The sequence below is a fragment of the Polyodon spathula genome, chromosome 5, assembly GCF_017654505.1.
Source record: "Polyodon spathula isolate WHYD16114869_AA chromosome 5, ASM1765450v1, whole genome shotgun sequence".
Classification (NCBI taxonomy): Eukaryota; Metazoa; Chordata; class Actinopteri; order Acipenseriformes; family Polyodontidae; genus Polyodon; species Polyodon spathula.
This window is the reverse complement of record NC_054538.1, coordinates 30,122,575-30,143,480: the sequence shown is the minus strand read 5'-3', so window position 1 is coordinate 30,143,480 and position 20,906 is coordinate 30,122,575. Positions and strand designations below refer to the sequence as shown.

Here is a 20,906-nt window from a genome sequence, read left to right as displayed (position 1 = left end):
GTCTGTTGTTGATCTTCATTCATTTCCTGGCCTGATGTCACCCCCAGCCATCTTGGTCACACAAAACCGCCCAAGGCTTCTAAGAAATTAAAGAGAAAAATACCCCTAGAGTCTGCGAAAGTGGAGGCTGAAGATGACTCAAGTTTTGACAACATGGTTACCAACTTAGTAAAGGAAACGGATATGAGAATGGAGAGTACTTTGAAAAGGATTAGCACAAGGTCTGCAGTTAACAAAGACATGGCGTTCCAGGTTTGTGTCTGGCTGGAGCAAAGTGACAATGGTTAGGGGTTTGAATATTCGTCAAGGGAGAATGGAATGTTTGCAGGAGATGGGACACTGATCAGTACTTTTTACAAAGTCAGTCAAGTCAGTTGAATGATATTCAGTGACAGGAAGCAAACCACAATTCTCAGGATATCAGCACCCAACTAGTGATGAACCTAATTATCCTTGTGAACCCGATCAGATGAACCAGCATAAGAGAAAAGAACCTCAACGGGCACAAGCCTGGAGTTAAATGGCCAAGAGCTTCGGAGAAAACAGCATGGGACACAGTAAACACAGCTCTGTTTTGCATTGGAAAGGTTACACCCCCTTTCAAAATGTTCACCTTTTTGTTGCCTTATAGCTTGGAATTAAAATGCATTAAAACAGTTTTTTTTTCATTTATCTACACATCCTACCCCACAACTTCCAAGTGAAAAAAATATTCCATAAATTTGTAGAAAATTAATTAACAGAGAAGTGCTCGAGGAAAACCTGCTGCCCTCTGCAAGAAAGCTGAAACTGGAACGGAAGTTCACCTTTCAGCATGACAGTGACCCAAAGTACACAGCCAAAGCTACACTGGAGTGGCTAAGGAACAAAAAGATAAATGTCCTTGAGTGGCCCAGTCAGAGCCCCGACCTAAATCCAATCGAAAATTTGTAGCATGACTTGAAGATTGCTGTCCATCAACGCTCCCCAAGGAACTTGACAGAGCTTGAAGAGTTTTGTAAAATAGAATGATCAAATATTGCCAAATCTAGGTGTGCATAGTTGGTAGAGACCTATAACAGCAGACTCACAGCTGTAATTGTTGCCAAAGGTGCTTCCACCAAGTATTAACTCAGGGGAGTGGAGACTTATCCAATTATGATCTTTCAGTTTTGTCTTTTTAATATATACTTTTTTCTCAATAAACTTTTTTTCCCCTTAATAGTGTGGAGTATGGTGTGTAGATAAGTGGATAAAAATTCTAATTTAAATGCATGAAACACTGAGGCACTGACACAACAAAATGTGAAAAAAGTTCAAGGGGGTGTAGCCCTTCTGTAGGCACTGTAGGTGGAACAGAAAGAGGCACTCAATCTATTACAAAGGGTCATAAAAGACAAGCTTGCAATATTGCAGAACTGAGTGCCTATGGAAACACTGCAAAAAGAAGGAGTGTGCGAGAACTAACTTTTATAAAGATCCATTCAAATTTGCAAAAAAGTTATTCACCTGGGTGAAAAATGGCACACTAAAAGCAACTGAGTATGAGCTGGAGAGATAACTCAAGGAATCACACAGATTAAAAATGGCAGGGACAATAACAAACTTAGTGAAAGCCTACTTCGGAGATTTGCAATTTTGTTTTTCAACTTCAGAATTTACCACTACATGGCAATGTCAAGAAATTGGAATAGTGGCAGGATGCATCAATGGGTAGTGGGAGAACGTTGAGTTCTGGAACGCGACTGCCACCGATTTGAGCTTACATGGATGACATGACAATCATGACTACAATAGTAGCCGGGTGTTGCACTAATCGGTTATTGGGCAAACTAATCAATAACATTGAATGGACACAATTGTAATTCAAGCACAATAAGTCAAGGAGCATCTCTATAATTAAAGGTAAAGCAGTGGATAAGAGGTCCTACCTTAACTGTGAGGTAATACCAACAGTGTCTGAGAAGCCTGTAAAAAGTCTAGGGAGATGGTATGACGGGGACTTAAAGGACACAGCTCGTGTGGGACAAGTGAGACAACAACCAGTGCAAGGGTTGAAGAGCACAGACAGCAGCACTTTACCGGGCAAACTTAAACTCTGGCGCTTTCAGTTTGGTCTACTGCCAAGACTTCTGTGGCTACTCACTGTGTATGAAGTTTCCTTGACAAGAGTAGAGAACCTGGAAGCTGGAATCAGTTCATAAGTCTGCCTCAGCAGAATGGGACTGTATGGCAAATGGATACTGCAGTTGCCAGACCCAGCTCTAAAGGAGGAGTTTAAGTGCGCCAAGGTTCAATTGATAGAGTCACACGATGAATGTGTGAGGGAGGCAGCACCTGTGTTAAAAACTGGAAGTGGGTGACAAAGAAAGCTGTGGAAGATGCAAAGGCTGCCCTTCAGATCAGTGATATCATGGGGCAAGTAGATGTGATTGTAATATACGTGCATTAATTCGAAGTGCAAGGCAAAACAGACAAGCAACTGCAGATCAAGTGACTGCAAATTTTAACCTGGGCGCGAGCAGCCAGTTTCATCAAAAACGGTCCACCGAGAACTCCACAGAGCGAGATACCACAGTCGGGTTGCAGTGCACAAACCGCTCATCACACCTGGCAATGCACGTTTGCTCAGGTGAGCTCAGACAATGGACTACCGATCAGTGGAAAAATGTGATATGGTCAGATGAATCATCCTTCACCGTGTTCTTGACAAATAGACAAGGGCACGTGTGGCACCAACCTAAAGAACTCTACAGCCCTGAGTGCTTGGTTCCAACAGTGAAGGGTTCTGGTAGTTTCGTAATTTTGTGGGGCGCATTTTCCTGGCATGGTTTGGGTGGGGTGTGTGTGTGTGTGTGTGTGTGTGTCTTCCAGGATGACAATGCCCCCATCCAGAGCACCTGTGGTCGCCCAATGGTGTGATGAGCATGACACTGATGTCATCCATATGTCATGGCCTTCTCAGTCACCAGATCTGAACCCAATCAAGCATTTATGGGATATTCTGGAACGACGCCTGAGACAGCGTTTTCCACCTCCATCAATGAGGCGTGAGTTGATTGACTTTCTCATGGAAGAATAGTGCAGCATCCCTCCTGCAGAATTACAGAGGCTGGCAGACTCTATGCCACGGCGCATACAGGCTGTACTGGCCACACGTGGTGGCCCAACACCCTATTAAGTGACCTTACATTGGTGTTTCCATTTATTTGTCCACTACCTTTATATGTATATATACCTCTATATGTATATGTTTGTAACAGATTAATGCACTTACCGTCAGACACGATTTCCAACTCCATCTCCATCATTTTCTGATACAAAGCTCATCTCTTCAATGTAACACTGTATTTGAATATCTGTCACTGTTTTTCTTTTCTCGTGTGCCAAATCAGTCTTATTTTTACTCTGCAGTTACAAAGCGCTTCCACCAGTTTCACCTGACGGAAATGCAGCCAAAACAAAGAAAAGAGACAAGCTACGGTAATTTAACACTTAATCATGAAACCGTTTTAGATACTGTGATTTTTTTTTTTAAATCTGTGATCTTTAGTTGTTTTTGTGCATTTTCATTTGCAAGTGAACTGTGACATTAGGGCCTTATTGATCACTATATTCTGTAATTTTAAATACTGACTGGAAGACGTTTTAATTCTGGAAACTGTTTTTTTTAATCTTTTGCTAAATTGCATTACCTTTTACGTTGTATAGTTCTGTACATGGGTAACATTTTGCTGTTGGGTCGTTAACAGAGAATTTTACATACTGCTACAATACATACCGCATTTAAAAGTATGTACTGTATTACAGTCATGTGTTGTCTCTTTTGGCAAGTGACATTTTCAGAATCATATTGTTCTGTTGAAAATATAGTACTGTACCAACAAAACCAACTACAGTATATGTAAATGGAAGCCTACTGTTTTTAAACACAGTCCTTTCAGCTATGTATTTTTGAAATTGTACCTTTTTTGTGTTCCCTGAAAAACAGACAAGGGTTGGAACAGGCCAAAAAGAAATAATCAGATATGCGTCACACGCATTTAACCGTCACTGAAATCAACATTTTATGGCTCGGATATGTGAGTGCTGACTGTAATACAGGCCTATGAACAGCAAACTGTGGATGCAAGTCGTCAGCATTTCCGATTTTCGCAATACCCTTATGTTTAGGCCCCTTGCTTTGCAAAGGGACAGCCAGGCCATAAACACAAGCAAAGGCTTTGCATAGAGAACTAGAAAGCTTATTTATGCCACTGCCCACCCACTCAAGTTTTAGACTAGTTCAACAGCTGCTAAATAACCACTAATGAGTACAAACAGTAATTATAATGCTACAAATAAAATTACACACGGAGTGATTCACCAGGAGGATTGTGCACAAACGTTTCTAAATACACTGACATTTGATTAAGGCCGTTTTAAATAAATTTCAATAAAAAAAAAAAAAAAAGTTCTCCATTTAACACTAGGATCTTCTTATATATTTTATTTGGCTTTAGTTTGAACAACACTGACAATGCTGTTTGTTGGCTACAACTAGGTAAACCAATAGGGTTAGAGTCTCAAATCATAATAACAGCCTTGGGTGACTAATGTAATGCAAAGAGGTCACCGTCATTGCTGCAGCGGATCTGTAAATGGTACGGCACAGAGCCCCTGACACAATGTACAGTAGTTTTAATCTATATACGTCTGGAATTATTTCCTACACCTCCACTGCACACTGCTCTCTTTCAAACAACTGTAACTTATGCATTCTCTCATGAATCGGTACAAAAGGTGGTAAACAACATGCAGGCAGCTTTGCACATGAGATTTTATTGTTTATGGACAAATGCTAAAAATAGTTAACGGTTTAAACTGATGTTTTTTTTTTTTTGTAGTGCTCCGTTTTTATCTTATGAAAAAGAAAACAGGGGATACACAATATTGGCTGTGAGAATTCTAATTCTGGATCCTTCTCATTTTCACTAAGTCTCAAACACAAGAATATACCCACTCTGCTGTATAGTATATACATATTGATGACTGAAGCTAAACACGGTTGTTTTGGGTCCTTCCAATTCCGGAACCTCAGTGTTTACAGCTACAGGTACATGCCGTTGATGAGGTAGTCAGACTCCTCCGATGTTATAGGTCGTGCTTTCTTCAGCTTCTGTCTCACAAGGCGTAAGCGGCAGGCGACCATCAGCAGGAGCAGGGCAGTGATGGCCAGGCCCAGAGCAAGAGGCAGCACAGCACCTGGTGAAATGATATTCTGAGATATTCTTAGACATGCCTTCAGGGGAAAACGGAGCGAATAAACAACACCAGCTGTGTCCCATCGGACATTCTGACATTCTGCAGTGTCAGTCACCGAACACAGAATAGTAAATAAACACATTTTAGATTCTGTCTTCTTCGGATAAAATGAATTTCTCCACTAGCAAACTGGTTCTAACATAAAAAGCACATTAATAGACATTCAATTACCATACGCATCTAAAACCATGTATAGAAGGCTAGTGATATCGTACATTGTATGTTGTACGTATACTTAAGTTAACTCTTCTGTTTAGGTTAGCAACTTATTTCATTCTTATGGCTTAGATTTATTTTGGTTTATCTATAAATATGTCACAACACAGGTTGAGACCAAGGAAGTTAACAAAATAATTCCATAAATACTCCAAGCTATGCATATCCCTTCACTACAGACTGTAGTTCTTAATGCAGCTTAGGGGGAAAAAAGCATGCACAGTATTTTAATTATAAAACATGATAACTGGTACTACACTAGGTTCAAGAAATCTCAGTTTGCAAGATACGCTTACAGATTATCTCACACCTGATAGGTCATTTCACTTGGAGAGTAAAATTGTCCCCACCCCTTCAAGGCCGACTTCTGTCGGTAACCAACAAGCTGCTTCCCCCAATGACAGACATGCTCTCCAGCCAGTAAGATAGTTTGACCTGGAAGCCACTGCAGGAACTAACGTTCTGGAAGGCAAGGCAAGCAAACTGAGAACTTTCTTGAACCTAGAACAGCCCCAGCCACCTTGTTTTAAAATAAAACATTCAGCTCTCACAGCAATATACTGTATGTTTTGTAACTGAATATAAAATTCCCTGGTAATGAATGTCCAAATCTTGTCTCACCTGATTCTGGGATTGGGTGTCCATCTCCAAGTTGGTCTGCCTTTAACAAAGTGTCAACACTTTCGCCTTTATCCACTGAATCTTCCTCTTGGGGAGCATCAGCTTTAAAAAGAACAGGAAAAGAAGATATGTAATAACAGTACTTGTCTAAGAAACAAACACTGGGCTGGACTGGTTGCCTACTTGGAAAATGTCAGAGGCCCAGCTTTTAAGCAAGGTAAATGGAAATACAACTGTTGTAATGGTATAAAACTAGCACGAAACAACATAGTTACAGTTCAATAATCATTCGATTTAATTTCTACTTGAATGTGCACTGCTCTTTAAAACCATCCAGTCCTATCATTCATATTACTGAAGTTACTGAATTCTTTAAAACCCACTTATTACAAAATACAGTTGGGAAACTGAGAAATTTGAATTTGTTTGGTTTAGTTGTATGTTGTAAGAAAGCATCTTTATTAGCAGTCACTTTAGAGATGGATTGTGCTGACATCCTGATAACAATGTTCATTCATACCATTAAAAGTTGGAACAAAGCATACGTTATATTGTATGACACATATACCAATATCCTACAACAATATACATATATATATATATATATATATATATATATATATATATATATATATACATACATACACACACACACACACACACACACACACACACACACACACACAGGCAGTCCTCGTACTTACGACCCAATTGGTTCCTGAAAGTCGTTTTGTAAGTCGAAGCGTCGTACGTCGAAGTATATTTTTCCATAGGAACAGTGTTATAAATTGGAGTTACGTTCCTGACTCTTCAGCCAGATAATATAGTTTTACTAAAAATGACCCGTTATATTGTACTCATGCAAATATTTATTTAACTCTTTACACTCAGCCCGGTGGTTACACACATATTACTGAGACACCTACCTGGCTGGTTTGAAAGTACAGACTTTCCAATGATGTATTCAGTGTGTGTATGTGGTACTCCTAGCAGGAAATACGATCACCTGAAGTTAAGCCCCTAATCATGTGACAGAGGTCACAGCTTAGGTTTTGTTTTGAGTCAATTGTTCTTATCAGACATTGTTAACGGCAAATAAATAAATGAATAAATAAATTAAACAGAAACAAAAAAAAGTTTCATGCATAAAAAAAAAAACAAAAAAAAGAAAACTCTAGACGGAGTCAGGGTGACCACGACAGGTACTGCAGTTCGGACACCGAGCTGCACACATGACGCATGGCTCAGGTCTCGCCGTGTCGTAAATAACGTATCGATGTCGTAAAGTCGAAGGAGGGTAATAATGCAAGAGTCGTAAGTGCAGTAAGTCGATGTTCGCCTGTGTGTGTGTTTGTGTGTCTATATATAAAACCAGTATATTTGTGTGAATGAACCATTTGAAGTACTGTTTGAATTATTTTCCGTAACTGCAATGTATATTTTTTTAAACCTGACTTTTGGAGTTTAGTTTTTTTTTTTTTTTTTTTTTTTAAACAAGGGGTATGTATTTGATTTTCAAATCTGATAGATTTGACAGAACTTACCAGGCTCAGTGTTTATGCTGGAGGAAAGATCAATGGTATTCTGTGGTGACTCTTTCTCTAAGAATTAGAAAAATAGAAGCCAGTATAGTGTATTAGGGTTATTAACAGGGCTTACATAAACATGACTCATGGTTGCCTCACTAATGAATAAACAAGATAGTATGACATGGAGAAAAAAAACAGTTATTTGCACAATAGCGAAATTATAACGTTCAGCCACAAGAGGGTAAATGGTCATTAGATCAAGGATGAACAAGACAACTGAAACATGTTCCCTGCACTAAGGGTTTCTGTACTAGTGTTGTGCCTGTCACAATAGAGTCGGAAGTCTTGGGTGAAATGTACTAAACAAGCGTCATGCTATTTGCGACTTTTTAGGAAAAGCTGTGCGGCAGCAGTTTCTCTTTGCAGTTCAAGCTTAGATGAATATGTAATTATGGGCGTTGCTGCATAAATTCTCACATAGGGGGCGGAGATAGTGCAAATGAGGGTTAAATATTATAATGAGATGAACAAAAACTGACGGCAATTGTGAAACTTACAATTGCATCAGTTTGTTAAGAACTTTTGAAAGCACATTTTAAACAGTCGCAATTGTTGCTGCATTTCCCAGTCCGCTTTTTCTCGTGTGTTGCCAGTTGTGTTCAATGTATTTTTGAGGCGAACACCCAAGTACCTAATTTTCATGTATGAAAGACAGGGTGTACTTACTGTACAAGCCTTGAAACCACATTTCAATGACATTTCTGGTTGTCCTCAACATGTGCTACTAACTCATCCAGCTCATTCTGAGCATCTGTATAGGACCATAGGCCAGGTTAAAAATAATAATATTTAAAAAAAAAAAAAGCTAAAATCATTTAGCTTCAATTAAAAACATATTTTTTTTTTTGCACTGCACAACAATGTGTAGCCTACTCAAAACACTGTTATTTCAGCGCAATGATTTACATTTAAAATGTATTGAGCACTATAATTGTATGTGTGTGCGATTTTATTGTATTATTTTTAAACCTGGCACCTCCTTATGTTGGACAAAAACGTCCGGATTAGTGAGGGGCTACTGTATTATTATGACAAGCTTTTTGGAGGTGAAGGTAGGGGCAGAATTAGAATTTTTTAAAATATATATATAACAGTATTAAAATAGGTAAAATGAAGACAGAATGCATTGTACAGATGACGTGTACATTTAACAAAAACAATGTTAAGTTGATTCTTGACTCTTGCACGTATAGGCGCTATCCTTCGGGCACTCCCACTATTTATTTGAACAATAAATATATAATGTATAATGCTAGGAGATCTCACTAAGAAGATGCAAGAACTACTGAAATTAGCATATTGCAGCTCTCTTCATTAACATATTTTCTCTTAGTACAAACGACAAAATGTTTACTTTGCTAAGTGTTGCAATGAAAATGCAGATTGTGGTGTGTTTGTGCTGCAACTGGCCCATCTTATGCACCTACCACTATATGTTGTTTCTATTTTAAGGGTCTACAAAGGGTCTGCATTTACATTTTTTAGTAAATGTGTAAACTACCTGTGGTTAGCTAAATGGCACCATTTAAACGACGGGCAGGGCTTTTCAAGAAAAAAAAGATGGTATATTAAACTAATAAGATAAAAATAAAATACCCAGTACCTTTCAATCGGGCAGTAAACATTATTTCAGTAAGAAATATATAATTCACTTGTCTATTAAGGAGTATAAATACATTAGATACATTAGAAACAGTTACTTGCACACATGTTTTTTCTGGGTTTTGTCTTGGAGTAAAAACAGGAAAACCTCATGGCTAATTAACATAAAGCAGGATGTTAAGTTTCATTTTTATCAAACATTCTGCAGATCTACAGAAACAGCAAATCAATATAAACACCTCCAGGTAAGCCTGCGAGTCTTCATTTGGCAGGAAGTTGAGTCTGGTCAGGTGCATCGTGGACTCTGTTGTTTCTTAACAGGAATTTGCATACCAGTGCTGGCATATAAGTATGTAAAAAAGAATACACCTACAGCCAGTCTTTGCGAGAAAAAAGCTAGGTTGTTTAATAAGAAACTGAAATGCCATTGAATCAGTATACGGTTGCAAATACAAAACTATACAGGGGGAAAAGTGATAGAGACTGGCCAGCTGCTTCATGTTAGTTTATAGTTCATGGATTTTCTAAACATTCATTGGTAATAAACTAAACAAAAGCATTTACATGTGTTTAAAGATGTCAGCCTTAGACGTCTAACAAAAGATTATATCCATACACCATCTGAAAGTACTGCCCCTTAAGTACACAATGATGGTAACACATGCAGGGGATGTAGTTTGTCTTCTCTAAACTGGTCGATTGACAATCCTACCAGCAGCCAAACCCTCACTATGTAAATAGCAAAATAAACCACCATAAGATGTTTTGCCGACTCTTAGCTACTACTTAAAATAAACATTTAACAGGGGAATTTCCCTGCCAACCAACCAAGCCCCTATTATCCAACCTCTATTAAAGTCTGCTGTTGTGCCCATCGTGACTGAAACTGACTTTCAATGGAGAGGCAACATTTGCAGAACAAATGTGAGCGATGCCATCAGCATAACACAGTAATGAGACCTTTGAGGTACACCCTATACAGCAAGTGTTAGCATTTTTGTTTGGCCAACCCTTGTAACTTATATGACCCACAAGGAAGTACACAGAAAACAAAAAAATACTTCTCAACCTTGTTTCTTTATACATCCATTGATGCAGTCTGTTTCCTGCAGGAAGTTGTTTCCATTGCCTTTGCAGCCACCATAGATGAAGTGCTTGCATGTTCCAGTAGAAGCATCAAAGAACCAGCGAGGAAAGACACCTTTGCAAGGGCCAGCAGCAGGGGGTGCAAGACAGTCCTCTAAGAACAGAAACATGGTTTCAAAACTGGATCTAAATGCCTGTTTCAACATGAGATTTTATTTATTAATTTAGAGGACCTTTGAGATCTGTGTGCAGAACTATGAGTGACACATTTTTTATTAAACCTGCTTGCACTGTGCCAGTGGCTATAGCTGGTGCCAGTTTCCCTTGCATTTTTTGTGCATGAAATTCACAAGCAAAAAAATGCACTGAGTGTACATATTACAACTCCCAACAGCCTTCCTTACTAATATGCATACACCATGGTTACATACATATTTAGACAGTGTAGATGCTGTACAAAAATACCTGTAACATTACCTGTAATGTGTATGTTGTTTTGTGTCATCTTTCCCTGAGTTAATGGCGGATTGGCTTCTTCCCTGTTGTATGCATGTAAGGACAGTTGCAGTTTTTCCATTGTTGTCTTCCTTGGCTCTTCGGCAGTGGTCCTGTATTCACCCCCCTCTGTCAGACTCATAGTCTTCATCTGGCTGACATCAGAGGAGTGGGTAACAGACTTGCGGCTTCCTTGAACTGAGGGAAGTGAAGACAAAAATCCTTACTATGCCTAGCACTGGGTATTTCCTAACCATTCATGTTCAATATAACCTACCATTACTTTTATACTTTATGACGGTTTGATCAAAAAGACACAGGTGTTATGGACATCATTTATTTATTTATTTATTTATTTAAAATATAACCAAAGCCCAAGTATGAATATATTAGGGCCAAGGATTCTCAATACATCCTTAGCAACCAAACTGAAGGATACTGTGAACATCACACAGTATTTGAGCTCACTGCTTTGGCAGAAGGCTTCGTCTGACCCGTCGAGACACTGCTTTTTTCCATCGCATGCAAAGGTGATATCAGTACAGCAGCCATCATCACACATGAACTGGTAGCGGGAGCAGAGCCCTGTACAGACTGGGAGACAGAAATATTCTTTATTATAACTAGGAGGGAAACATCCTCAAATACCACTGCTCAGTAGTGACCTACTCTGGGACAAGAGGGACTAATGAGGACAGGTTAACACACAATGCATCTCTTAAGCAGCAAGCAATATCTGCACATTATCAAGTCAAGCCATTGATTTGTTTCCATGATTCCAGGAATACCACAGACAGGACTTACTAAATATTAGATCAGAAAGTGATGTTTTGTAATTACATTTGATTGAATTAAACACATTGTGTCTCTGAAAACTAATGGTGTTCATTCACCTCTCTTTCAGGAGGGATAGAGATTTGTTCCTATTTGTGTCGTGACCTTCATGCTGTACTAAAATGTATTGCTTTTTATATTTCAATTCTTTTTCAAAGGACAAGGTCAGGATGATATGTTTGTACTTGATCAATTTGTCTGGCTTTCTGAAAGCTTGTTTTGTTTTATGCTCTACAGACGACACTACAGTAGTGTAACACTGGCTTTCTTTACAATGACTTTTGGCACTCAGAGTGGAATATTCTTTTTCTTTTGTACAATTTACCTAAATATGCGCCAAATTCCAGGGACAATTGACGAACCATCAACTTACAGAGACAGAAATACACTCATTGACCTTCTGTAATTGAGTTGCAAATCTTATGTTAAGAAATGCTTATCGTACAATATCAATAGCACAAGGACTAATACAAGTTTTTTTTTTTAATCATCCTAACATGGGAAAGGGCTGTACGCATGCATTGCCACGATGTCACAAAAGTACACTCAGTCATTTCAGAAAAGGCTTTGCTTGAATCTGTTTTTACAAGAAGTATCTTAATACAAAAGTATTTCTCTTATACTACATATATAGTAGTTATTTCCTTTCCTGGACTGATTTGGAATTAAGAATCATACACTGTACACGGTTATGATGCGTGACATTCGAAATATTAGCATAGCCCCTCCTTACTGTAACTACTATAAAATGACAAGCACTGGCATGGCACTTAGAAGTTTGTTGTAAGCCTGTGTCTAAATAAAAAAAGGACAGGGTCAAGTGGATTGTTTTCAGGAATAATAGCGCTACTTTCATACTTTGCTATCTCTATTCATGTTGCAAAAATTGCCTTTATTTTAAACTGAGCAGCGTACTAACCTGCAATGGTTTTGAACCAAAAAAATCAACATATACAACATTGTTGTTTCTATACTATGTCTGCCTTAAGCAGGAAATACAGTGCACCGCTTGGGTTAAATAATAGCTTGTGCAGCAGGTGCATTTCGCTGTATGCTGGTAAACAAGTCAGTATTCTGTATTGGTGTAATAGGAAAGGTCAAGAAGAAAGCATCAGCCTTCTCTCTGTGCCGATATCACATTAGCTAGATAGATGTAATACATCAGCAACATTCAATTTTAATGCACTTCCTAGTACAAATACAGATATATAATAAATACAATTAAAAGTTCTTTAATTACTCTCAATACATATGTATTCTAACCTATTTTCCATCGTAATGTGCAATTCTGCAACAAAAACCTTACCCATTTGTTAAGGAATTTTGTGCCTGATGCTTTGGAAGAATAGATCACTGTAAATACAAATAATGGCTGTTGAGCTTTGTTTTGTCAGTGCGAGTGAGTGTGGTGCTGAATCACTTCTTGGTGCACAACACACACTGCCATACTGTATGTAATGCTGATAAATACATAAACTGTGGAACTGATAGCTGTCTATAGAGCACATAGGGTCTAATGATCTAAACAGTGTCAGATCTGAATACTGCCTCCGTGAAATGTATACAAGTGATCTTTCACAAACCTTGTTAAACTGAATTTGTATTGTCTGTGCTAATGTTAATAAGTAGGTCTATGAATCACCTCTGGGAGAAAATCCTGGCTGGATTAGTCTAGTATTAAAATGGTGGCAGTGTTTAGATCGGACACTGTTAAGATCATTAAAATAGAACACATTGTCCTTGCATTACATTTTTCCACAGTTGGTGGAATGTAACACCAAAGCAAGAGACAGATTAGGAGATGAAGGAGGAGCTGACTGACAACAAATAATTTCGCTGAGCTATGTCTAGGTGTTGTACCTGGCACTTTGCGCTCTGATGGGAGAACAGTAACCGTAACATTGTCTGAGCTCTTCTGACCCCCAGTGTCTGTGACTGTCAGCTGGAAGTGGTAGGACCCTTCTTTCAGGCCAGTCAACTTCAACACCCCGGGCTGAGGAGCCTTTATGGAATAAAATCAACAGCAGAGTTAAACAGTGAGGACTCTGAATAGCAAAACAACTACGACAACAACAACAACAAAACAAATAAACAAACAAACAAAAAAAAGTCAATTCACTATCCCTGAATCTGATTTACTGGGAGCTAAAGGGGTACATTGCATTTATAAACTGCCTGTGGATTTAGTAAAAGCTTTCCATGAGGTTCAGAAAGAGAGCGCTTCGTTTAACCTAAAGTTGTACCAGATACCCTGCTTTAAAACTATACCATGTATTTCTTTCAAGACTGTACATTTGAGACCTATTTAGCTAACAGAAGTGCCAAACAGATATTCATGAAATTATTTTATTAGTTTTAGTAGTATTACTGGGGTGGGGGTGGGGGGGCTCACTGGATTCTAGCATAATGAATAATGCATCAAGGTGTAGATATGTTTTCGGAAAAGATACTTAAAATGTTACAGCATTTCAACAATTGCCAATAACATGTTAATGTTGTTACAATTGATTTTAACTCATGTTCTCTTTGCTCAAGAAGCCAATTGATAACAGTAGCAATTCTTGTTTGCTGAGGAAACTTATGATGGATGATTATGAACATTTATTGAGAACAAACAGACACTTCTTGGGCTAATCTTAAAATAAACCATGGCAAGCCCTAAATCCAATTAAGTAGCTTTGCCCACCCCACCCCTTATAAATGCTGGGACAGCTGCCTTTAAAAACATATATATATATATTCAGACCATACATTCCCAAATTACTGATGATTTATAGACAATGTGAAGCACATTACCCATTATTTAATCCCTGCTGCTAAGCTTGCATGAAGGAACTGGCAATACAAAAAACAATGCATAAAACTGGATTGATAATGGAAACAAACCCTGAAGTTTATTTTTTGTAGCTTCTGTTTTGAAGTGAATGAGAGTAGCCGAGGGACGATTGCTAGTTACTTTCAAAAAGAATAATTATCAGTAATACAATTTCCTCTGCAGCCTCTCATTTGCCTACAGAAGTAAAGCGACGTCAGCCAATTGAAGTGAGCTGTGTCAACAAAGGGCACATTTGTCCTTGGTGCAGTTTGTAATTTGATAGCATCTAACCTAAACCATTTTCTCCAACTCTGTACTCAGCTTCACAATCAGGGGACTGCTGTATGCTATACAAACATATCACATCTGCTGCCTGGAGCCACTTCAAGGTTAGTTAGTGATGTGGCCAATCTGAAACCCTCAATGCCTTATTCTTTATATTATTGACAGAGTGTACATCCATATTTGGTCCATGTGTACACAACGTTTTTATCAGGAAAAACAGAACAGTGGCGGCAGGGGTTGACAAGCCCTGCATTGTTCTCTAAACACAGGTGAATCCTGAGATGGCTTACTGTAAGCTCTTTCAATTGTTGACCTGGTCTATTTAGCATCATGCTGGGTCATTTCATCAAAAGCCAATTAGTAAATATAAACATATCCTATGTTTCTTATTTAATGTAAGGGTTACTCTGATCAATACAAAAACATACAGAACCAGAACCCACAATAACCTTCCAACTACTGTATATCTGGCAACTCAGCAGTCCTTCAGCACTGAAGCAGCACTCAAGTGTTTTTGAACACAGTTTAAAAGAGACCATCCTTGAATTGTTCCTTCTCTACACTCTACTCTATGTTTATAAGGTCATTACGGTATAAGCATATATATATATATATAATATATATATATATATATATATATAAAGAATGCATCCTCAGGCTTAGTCCGAATATTATTTGTAGTGACATTGTTACTCACTGTAGTTGTATTCCGTCACATAAGGCAGGTCATCAATACATACAGGTAAAGTGTAAGCCACCTACTCAATGGTTTGTGCCGTGCTTTGAGTTTACCACCTCCTCCTTCTCATGATCAGCCTTCAAAGGGGGGGGGGGGGGGGGGGGGGAGGAGGATATCATCAGATGTCTAATCATCTGTTAAAGAGCAAGTAGCGAGGTTCTGAAAAATCTAGCGCTACGCGTCCCCTGCAATGCTACAACTGTTTAAATATAATACCTGTATTTTTACTTTTCATTGTTAACATCCTGACAACTTTTTACACTTAGGACTGTAAAGTCTGCTTCAAAGTTATTTTCAAAATGTCTGCTCTAGTGCACTGGGGTTTGAGATCTGGCCTCTAGTCTAAATCACTACAGGAAGAGCGATACAAAAAAAACCCAAAAAAAAAAAAAAAAAAAACGTAACAACAAAGTGCTCTGGCTCTTCTGTTCCTTACCACATCATGGATCATTATTGCCGTTACCTGTTTGACAACGTGGGCAATAATCCTTACACTATCAATGCACTGGACTGGAGTCTCAGGTTTGTAGACTTTCTATATTCAGATAGAAATAGCGGTAGTGCCAGTCATGGGAAACGTGCTACTATCCTTTTGAAATCTGCTTGCCACTTTGTCACTTCTGTGAGCCAAATATTTATTCGACTACTGTAATTTGGAGCAAAATGACATTTGCACAAGATCTAATTAAACTCTACTATAGATTAGTGTAGGTCATCTGCTTTTTATTAGTGCAATGCACTTTTCCCATGTAGTTTTGTGTTAATATAGAACACATACAGTTTTAAGGGGTGCTTTACCAAGACTCTATTTTCTATTTTCTAAACCTATTTTCTTACCTCAAATTAGCTTTAGCAACCTAATCACTTCCTGTGCCATAGGTCACATGGTAGGGTTACATTTAAACAGTGACTATGATCTACGGCACAGGAAATCAGCATAATCTGCATTAAAGTAAAATACCAAGAAAATTATCTTCAACAGAAGAAAGGTGGGGCTTATGATATTAATTGTTGCCTTGTGCAACTAGAAAGCAAGGGATTTGATTTAAAACAAGTTATTACTCCTTTAAACCCAGTTAACAGGTTTCAAACAAATAAAAACATGATGTTAAATGCTTACTTGAGCTCCATATCAGATAGACAAAATAACCTTGCACCAGTACCTTCATACCAGCAGAGGGGTCACCCTGCAGTAGAGTCCACTCATAACGGGTAATTGCCTGATCATCCAGACTGCCTCTGCCATCCAGAAGGACCCAGTCTGTGGGTAGCTGAAGCACCACATCCTGGCCCGCATCACTTCGAGGAGGCTCATCGCTCACTACACAAGTAGAATACAAGGATGTAATCAATGATCAATCAGTCATTTACTATAAAATACTGCATACACTAATCATTCGCCATTGTAAACCAAACACCAGTGATACAAACATAATTTTCAGTTCATTGCTAAAATATTCATTATACCATATATTTTTATTTTCAGTATAATCAACAGTTTAAGACACTACTATAATAATACATCATAACAACAATGGCAAGTGCTGTGTTTCATCAACTTACCTTCTGAAATCTTTCTTGGGCCCCTTCTCTTCAATATCTACATGCTTCCCTTGGGTCACCTCATCTGCCAACACAGCCTCATGTTTCACTCCCATGCTGACGACACCCAGCTCTACTTAAAACCCGACCGTGGAAGCCCCTCTGCCGTGGTCCGGCTCTCGGCTTGCATTCAAGACATCGAGGCCTGGATGTCTGCCAATTTTCTTCAACTGAACACTAGCAAATCTGAACTCCTTCTAGTGGGATCTAAAACTTAAATTAAGATTCTCAATATACCTGCCCTGAACCACGGAAACTGTCTGCTGCTGCCTTCCCCCACAATAAGAAGCCTTGGTGTACTTCTTGACAGCAACCTCTCCTTTGATGCCCACATTTCCTCCGTGGTCAAATCTTCCTTCTACCATCTTCGAAACATCTCCATATCTCCCTACCTTTCCCTCCTGGATGCGGAGTTACTCTGTCATGCATTTGTCTCCTCTCGACTCGACTACTTCAGCCTCTATATGGTGGTTTCCCGGCACGCACCATAAACCGACTGAAGCTAGTTCAGAATGCTGCTGCCAGGATCCTTACCAGATGTAAAAAAAGTGATCACATCACCCCCGTCTTACCCAGCACTGGCTACCTGTAAAGTTCAGGATTATTTTCAAAACTCTCCTGCTCACCTACAATGCCCTTCATCACACAGGTCCCGAGTACCTCCTCAACTTGGTGACCCGCTATGTCCCTTCCTTCAAACTGAAGTCCTCCAACTCTGCCTGCTTGTTATCCCCATGCAAAAGTGCACCACACTTGGAGAACGCTTGTTTAGCTTCATGGCTCCGACTCTTTGGAACTCTCTCCCAGCTTTGGTGCGTGATGCTCCCACCGTCGCTCGCTTTAAATCCACTCTCAAGACCCGCCTGTTCTCTCTTGCTTTCCATGCTCTTTAAGCCTATCTTCTATTACCTGCTTTGCAGCAGCTACTATTTCATGTATTATGCTACTATCACGTATTATGCACTTTCCACTGTATTTAATGTATTATGCTTTTTTTTTTTACTGTATAGCATGTATTATGCATTTCTCTGTATTTCAAGTACTATGGATTTTCTTGTATTTATTGCATCTTGGAAAGTGCTTTGTGATGGTGGTCCACTATGAAAGGCACTATATAAAATACAGATTGATTGACTGATTGATTGATTGATTGATTGACTACTGGATTGGTTCGTTGCATCAGATTTAGATAGCAGCTGGAAACTTGCCTGAGTGCATGTCCAAGTTATTTATCTAAACTGGGCATACTGTAAGTTTCTGTGGAAAACCAGAAGACTATAAACCATAACAGTCGGTTTTCTGTATTTTCTGGTAGTAGTAATTAATCAAATGTCATTAAACAAAATGGATTTGACAGGTTTGTGATCTGCCACAGTCCCTCCCACTAGGTGTAGCCTTGCCGAAAATAGGGTCCTCCCAAAAAAACATTATAACAAACCTATAGGACTTAGTACACACACTATCAACCCAAACATACCAGCACCAATACTGTTCATTTTCCCACAGACCTTGGGAACACCCCAGACATGTTATGGCATCATTGCTAACTGTCACAGCGACAGGACACAATATCCTTATACTTTACTCAGAGGCAATTAATTGGATCAAAGCTCAAAGAAAATGTGCATTCACATGTGCTGGAATACTCAATTGACTGAGCAGGCGATATGAAGCCTTGCAGTTCTGAGTGACCAGTTCAGTTCAATTCAAAACATCTTGCTTTATACAGAACTTTATATTATGTTTACACATTACTTGCTGTTCTCAAACACTTCATTACATATCGACCACAGCTATGGATCAGCAGTATTCTTTTCTGTATGTATGTTTTAGACCTCACGGGCAAAAAATAATACATCTAAGAAACAAAACACACAATAAATGGAATGACTTTCCTTATAATCCACCAGCAAACACTCATACACAAACAGTGTTTTTAATGGTCTCGTTCCAAATCTACACAAAGGTCTTATACCATAGGGAAACAGAAAAGTAGTTTTTTCGTTGGCACAGTTTGCCTGTTGGTTATGTAGATTTTTTTTTTTTTTTTTTTACTTCACTTGACTGATCAGTAGACCAGTTGAATTCGTTTTTATTGCAGTAAAACGTCATGGCATAAGGTGATGCGTTTGGTAGGATATGAACTCAGCCTATAGAACTATAATATTTAACGTCACACTATATTCCAAAGACGTCTGTATACAAAGCTGTAGCCTATACAGGCCTATTGTAGCCTATGGCCTATACTATTGTATCTTATATATATATATATATATATATATATATATAATATATATATTATATATATATATATATTGTGTGTGTGTGCTTTTGAAAACACAAAACTTTTTGAAATTGTTATTTTAAAAAATGTTTTACATTAATATTTTTTAAAATTTTGAATATTATTATATATATATATATATATAATATATATATATATATATATATATATATATATATATATATATATATATATATATATATATATATATAATAAAAAAAATAAAACACACACACACCTTGTATTGTCGTATCATAGGCTGGGTTATTTACATGGGGCCCTTTCCTGGAACCTGCATGTTTAGTAAAAGCTGAATCTGCGCCGTTGTCACCGGGGTAGAGGGTATTGTTGAAAGCCAACAGACTGTAGCTGCTGTATCCCTGATGCAAGGTGAATTTGCAGACATTTCTGTTTTTGTAAGTGCAGTTGAATAAAAAGCAATTGAGGCTGTCCTCCGATCGCTCCTGTTCCAGCTCCACCACAGCCACTGTGCAATGAGGGTCGGAACAGCAGGCGTGCAGGCAGTCTTTCCAGCTATAAATTTTTCCAGGAGCTGTAAGGAAGGTGGCTCCAGAGTCGATGGAGTCCTTCGCCCTGATGATGTAGTCCTCTATGGCGTTGAAGCTGTCCAAGCACACATCCACCGGCCCCATCCCATCTCCTCTATTCTCTTTCTGATCTTGTTGGAGCTGCTTGCGAAATTCATCGAGCAGTTCTTCAATCCCTGCGATCGGCGAGTTTAAATCTGAAATCCGGGACGATTTGGCGAAAATACATGGCCCCATCCAGAGCAAAATAAAGCAGAGAATATGAAAACGGTGCTTGTGCAGAGCCCCGTGAGCGGGTGGCATATTTTTGTAATGCATTTGTAGTTTATATTTTAAAAAGTTACTAAAAAACAAGCCTCGCGTTCTCATTTTCCAAGTACAGGTCACGACGAAGTAAAGATTTGCAGCGCTCAATTAAAACAGCCTCCTTAGATGGGAGGCAAACGTTTGCTGCTTCTTGTTCCCGTCGATTTGCACTGTAACACGCGAATGTAAGTTATAGTGTTAACATGGTGGTACTGCACAGCTCAGCACTAGGACTGGGTGACAGCTCCATCCAGCGCTGGAGAGCGCACACAGCCCCCCGACATCACAAAAACACAGCAGAATAAAATCGATGTGTTTATATTTTAGAAACAAATCCATGCTTTAGAAGATTTTTTTTTTTTTTTTTTGGCCAAAACGCTAAACTAGAATGTAATTGAACTAATGAACAAGCGAGTGAAAACACATGCGGAGTAGAACGTCCAAGTAAAATGAAGTAGATTACACAAATATCAATACAATTTAAGGTTAAATCTATACTTGAATTCAAGCAGCATCCAAGTGCACATATTGTACCAGTACCTTTCTTTCACTTAAACTTTGAGCTAGAAGTAGAAATTATCTACATTCACATAGTATACAT

General features: G+C 38.6%; 1 protein-coding gene across 2 annotated transcripts; it reads right to left on the bottom strand.

The window, feature by feature from the left end:
- Positions 1-4,453: 4,453 nt before the first annotated feature.
- On the bottom strand, positions 4,454-20,500 carry LOC121315819 (low-density lipoprotein receptor-related protein 11-like). Of its 2 annotated transcripts, none has more exons than XM_041250284.1 (9): positions 19,690-20,500; positions 16,729-16,886; positions 13,587-13,728; positions 11,361-11,486; positions 10,875-11,090; positions 10,381-10,551; positions 7,665-7,721; positions 6,121-6,222; positions 4,454-5,239 (listed from the first exon to the last, which is right to left on the bottom strand). In XM_041250284.1, the coding sequence occupies exons 1-9, from the start codon at positions 20,366-20,368 to the stop codon at positions 5,097-5,099; spliced, it is 1,794 nt and encodes a 597-aa protein (XP_041106218.1). In that variant the 5' UTR covers positions 20,369-20,500; the 3' UTR covers positions 4,454-5,096. The 2 variants fall into 2 exon arrangements, with proteins under 2 accessions (XP_041106218.1, XP_041106217.1); XM_041250283.1 differs by having other exon boundaries at positions 4,454-5,223; positions 19,690-20,499.
- Between the last annotated feature and the right edge of the window lie 406 nt (positions 20,501-20,906).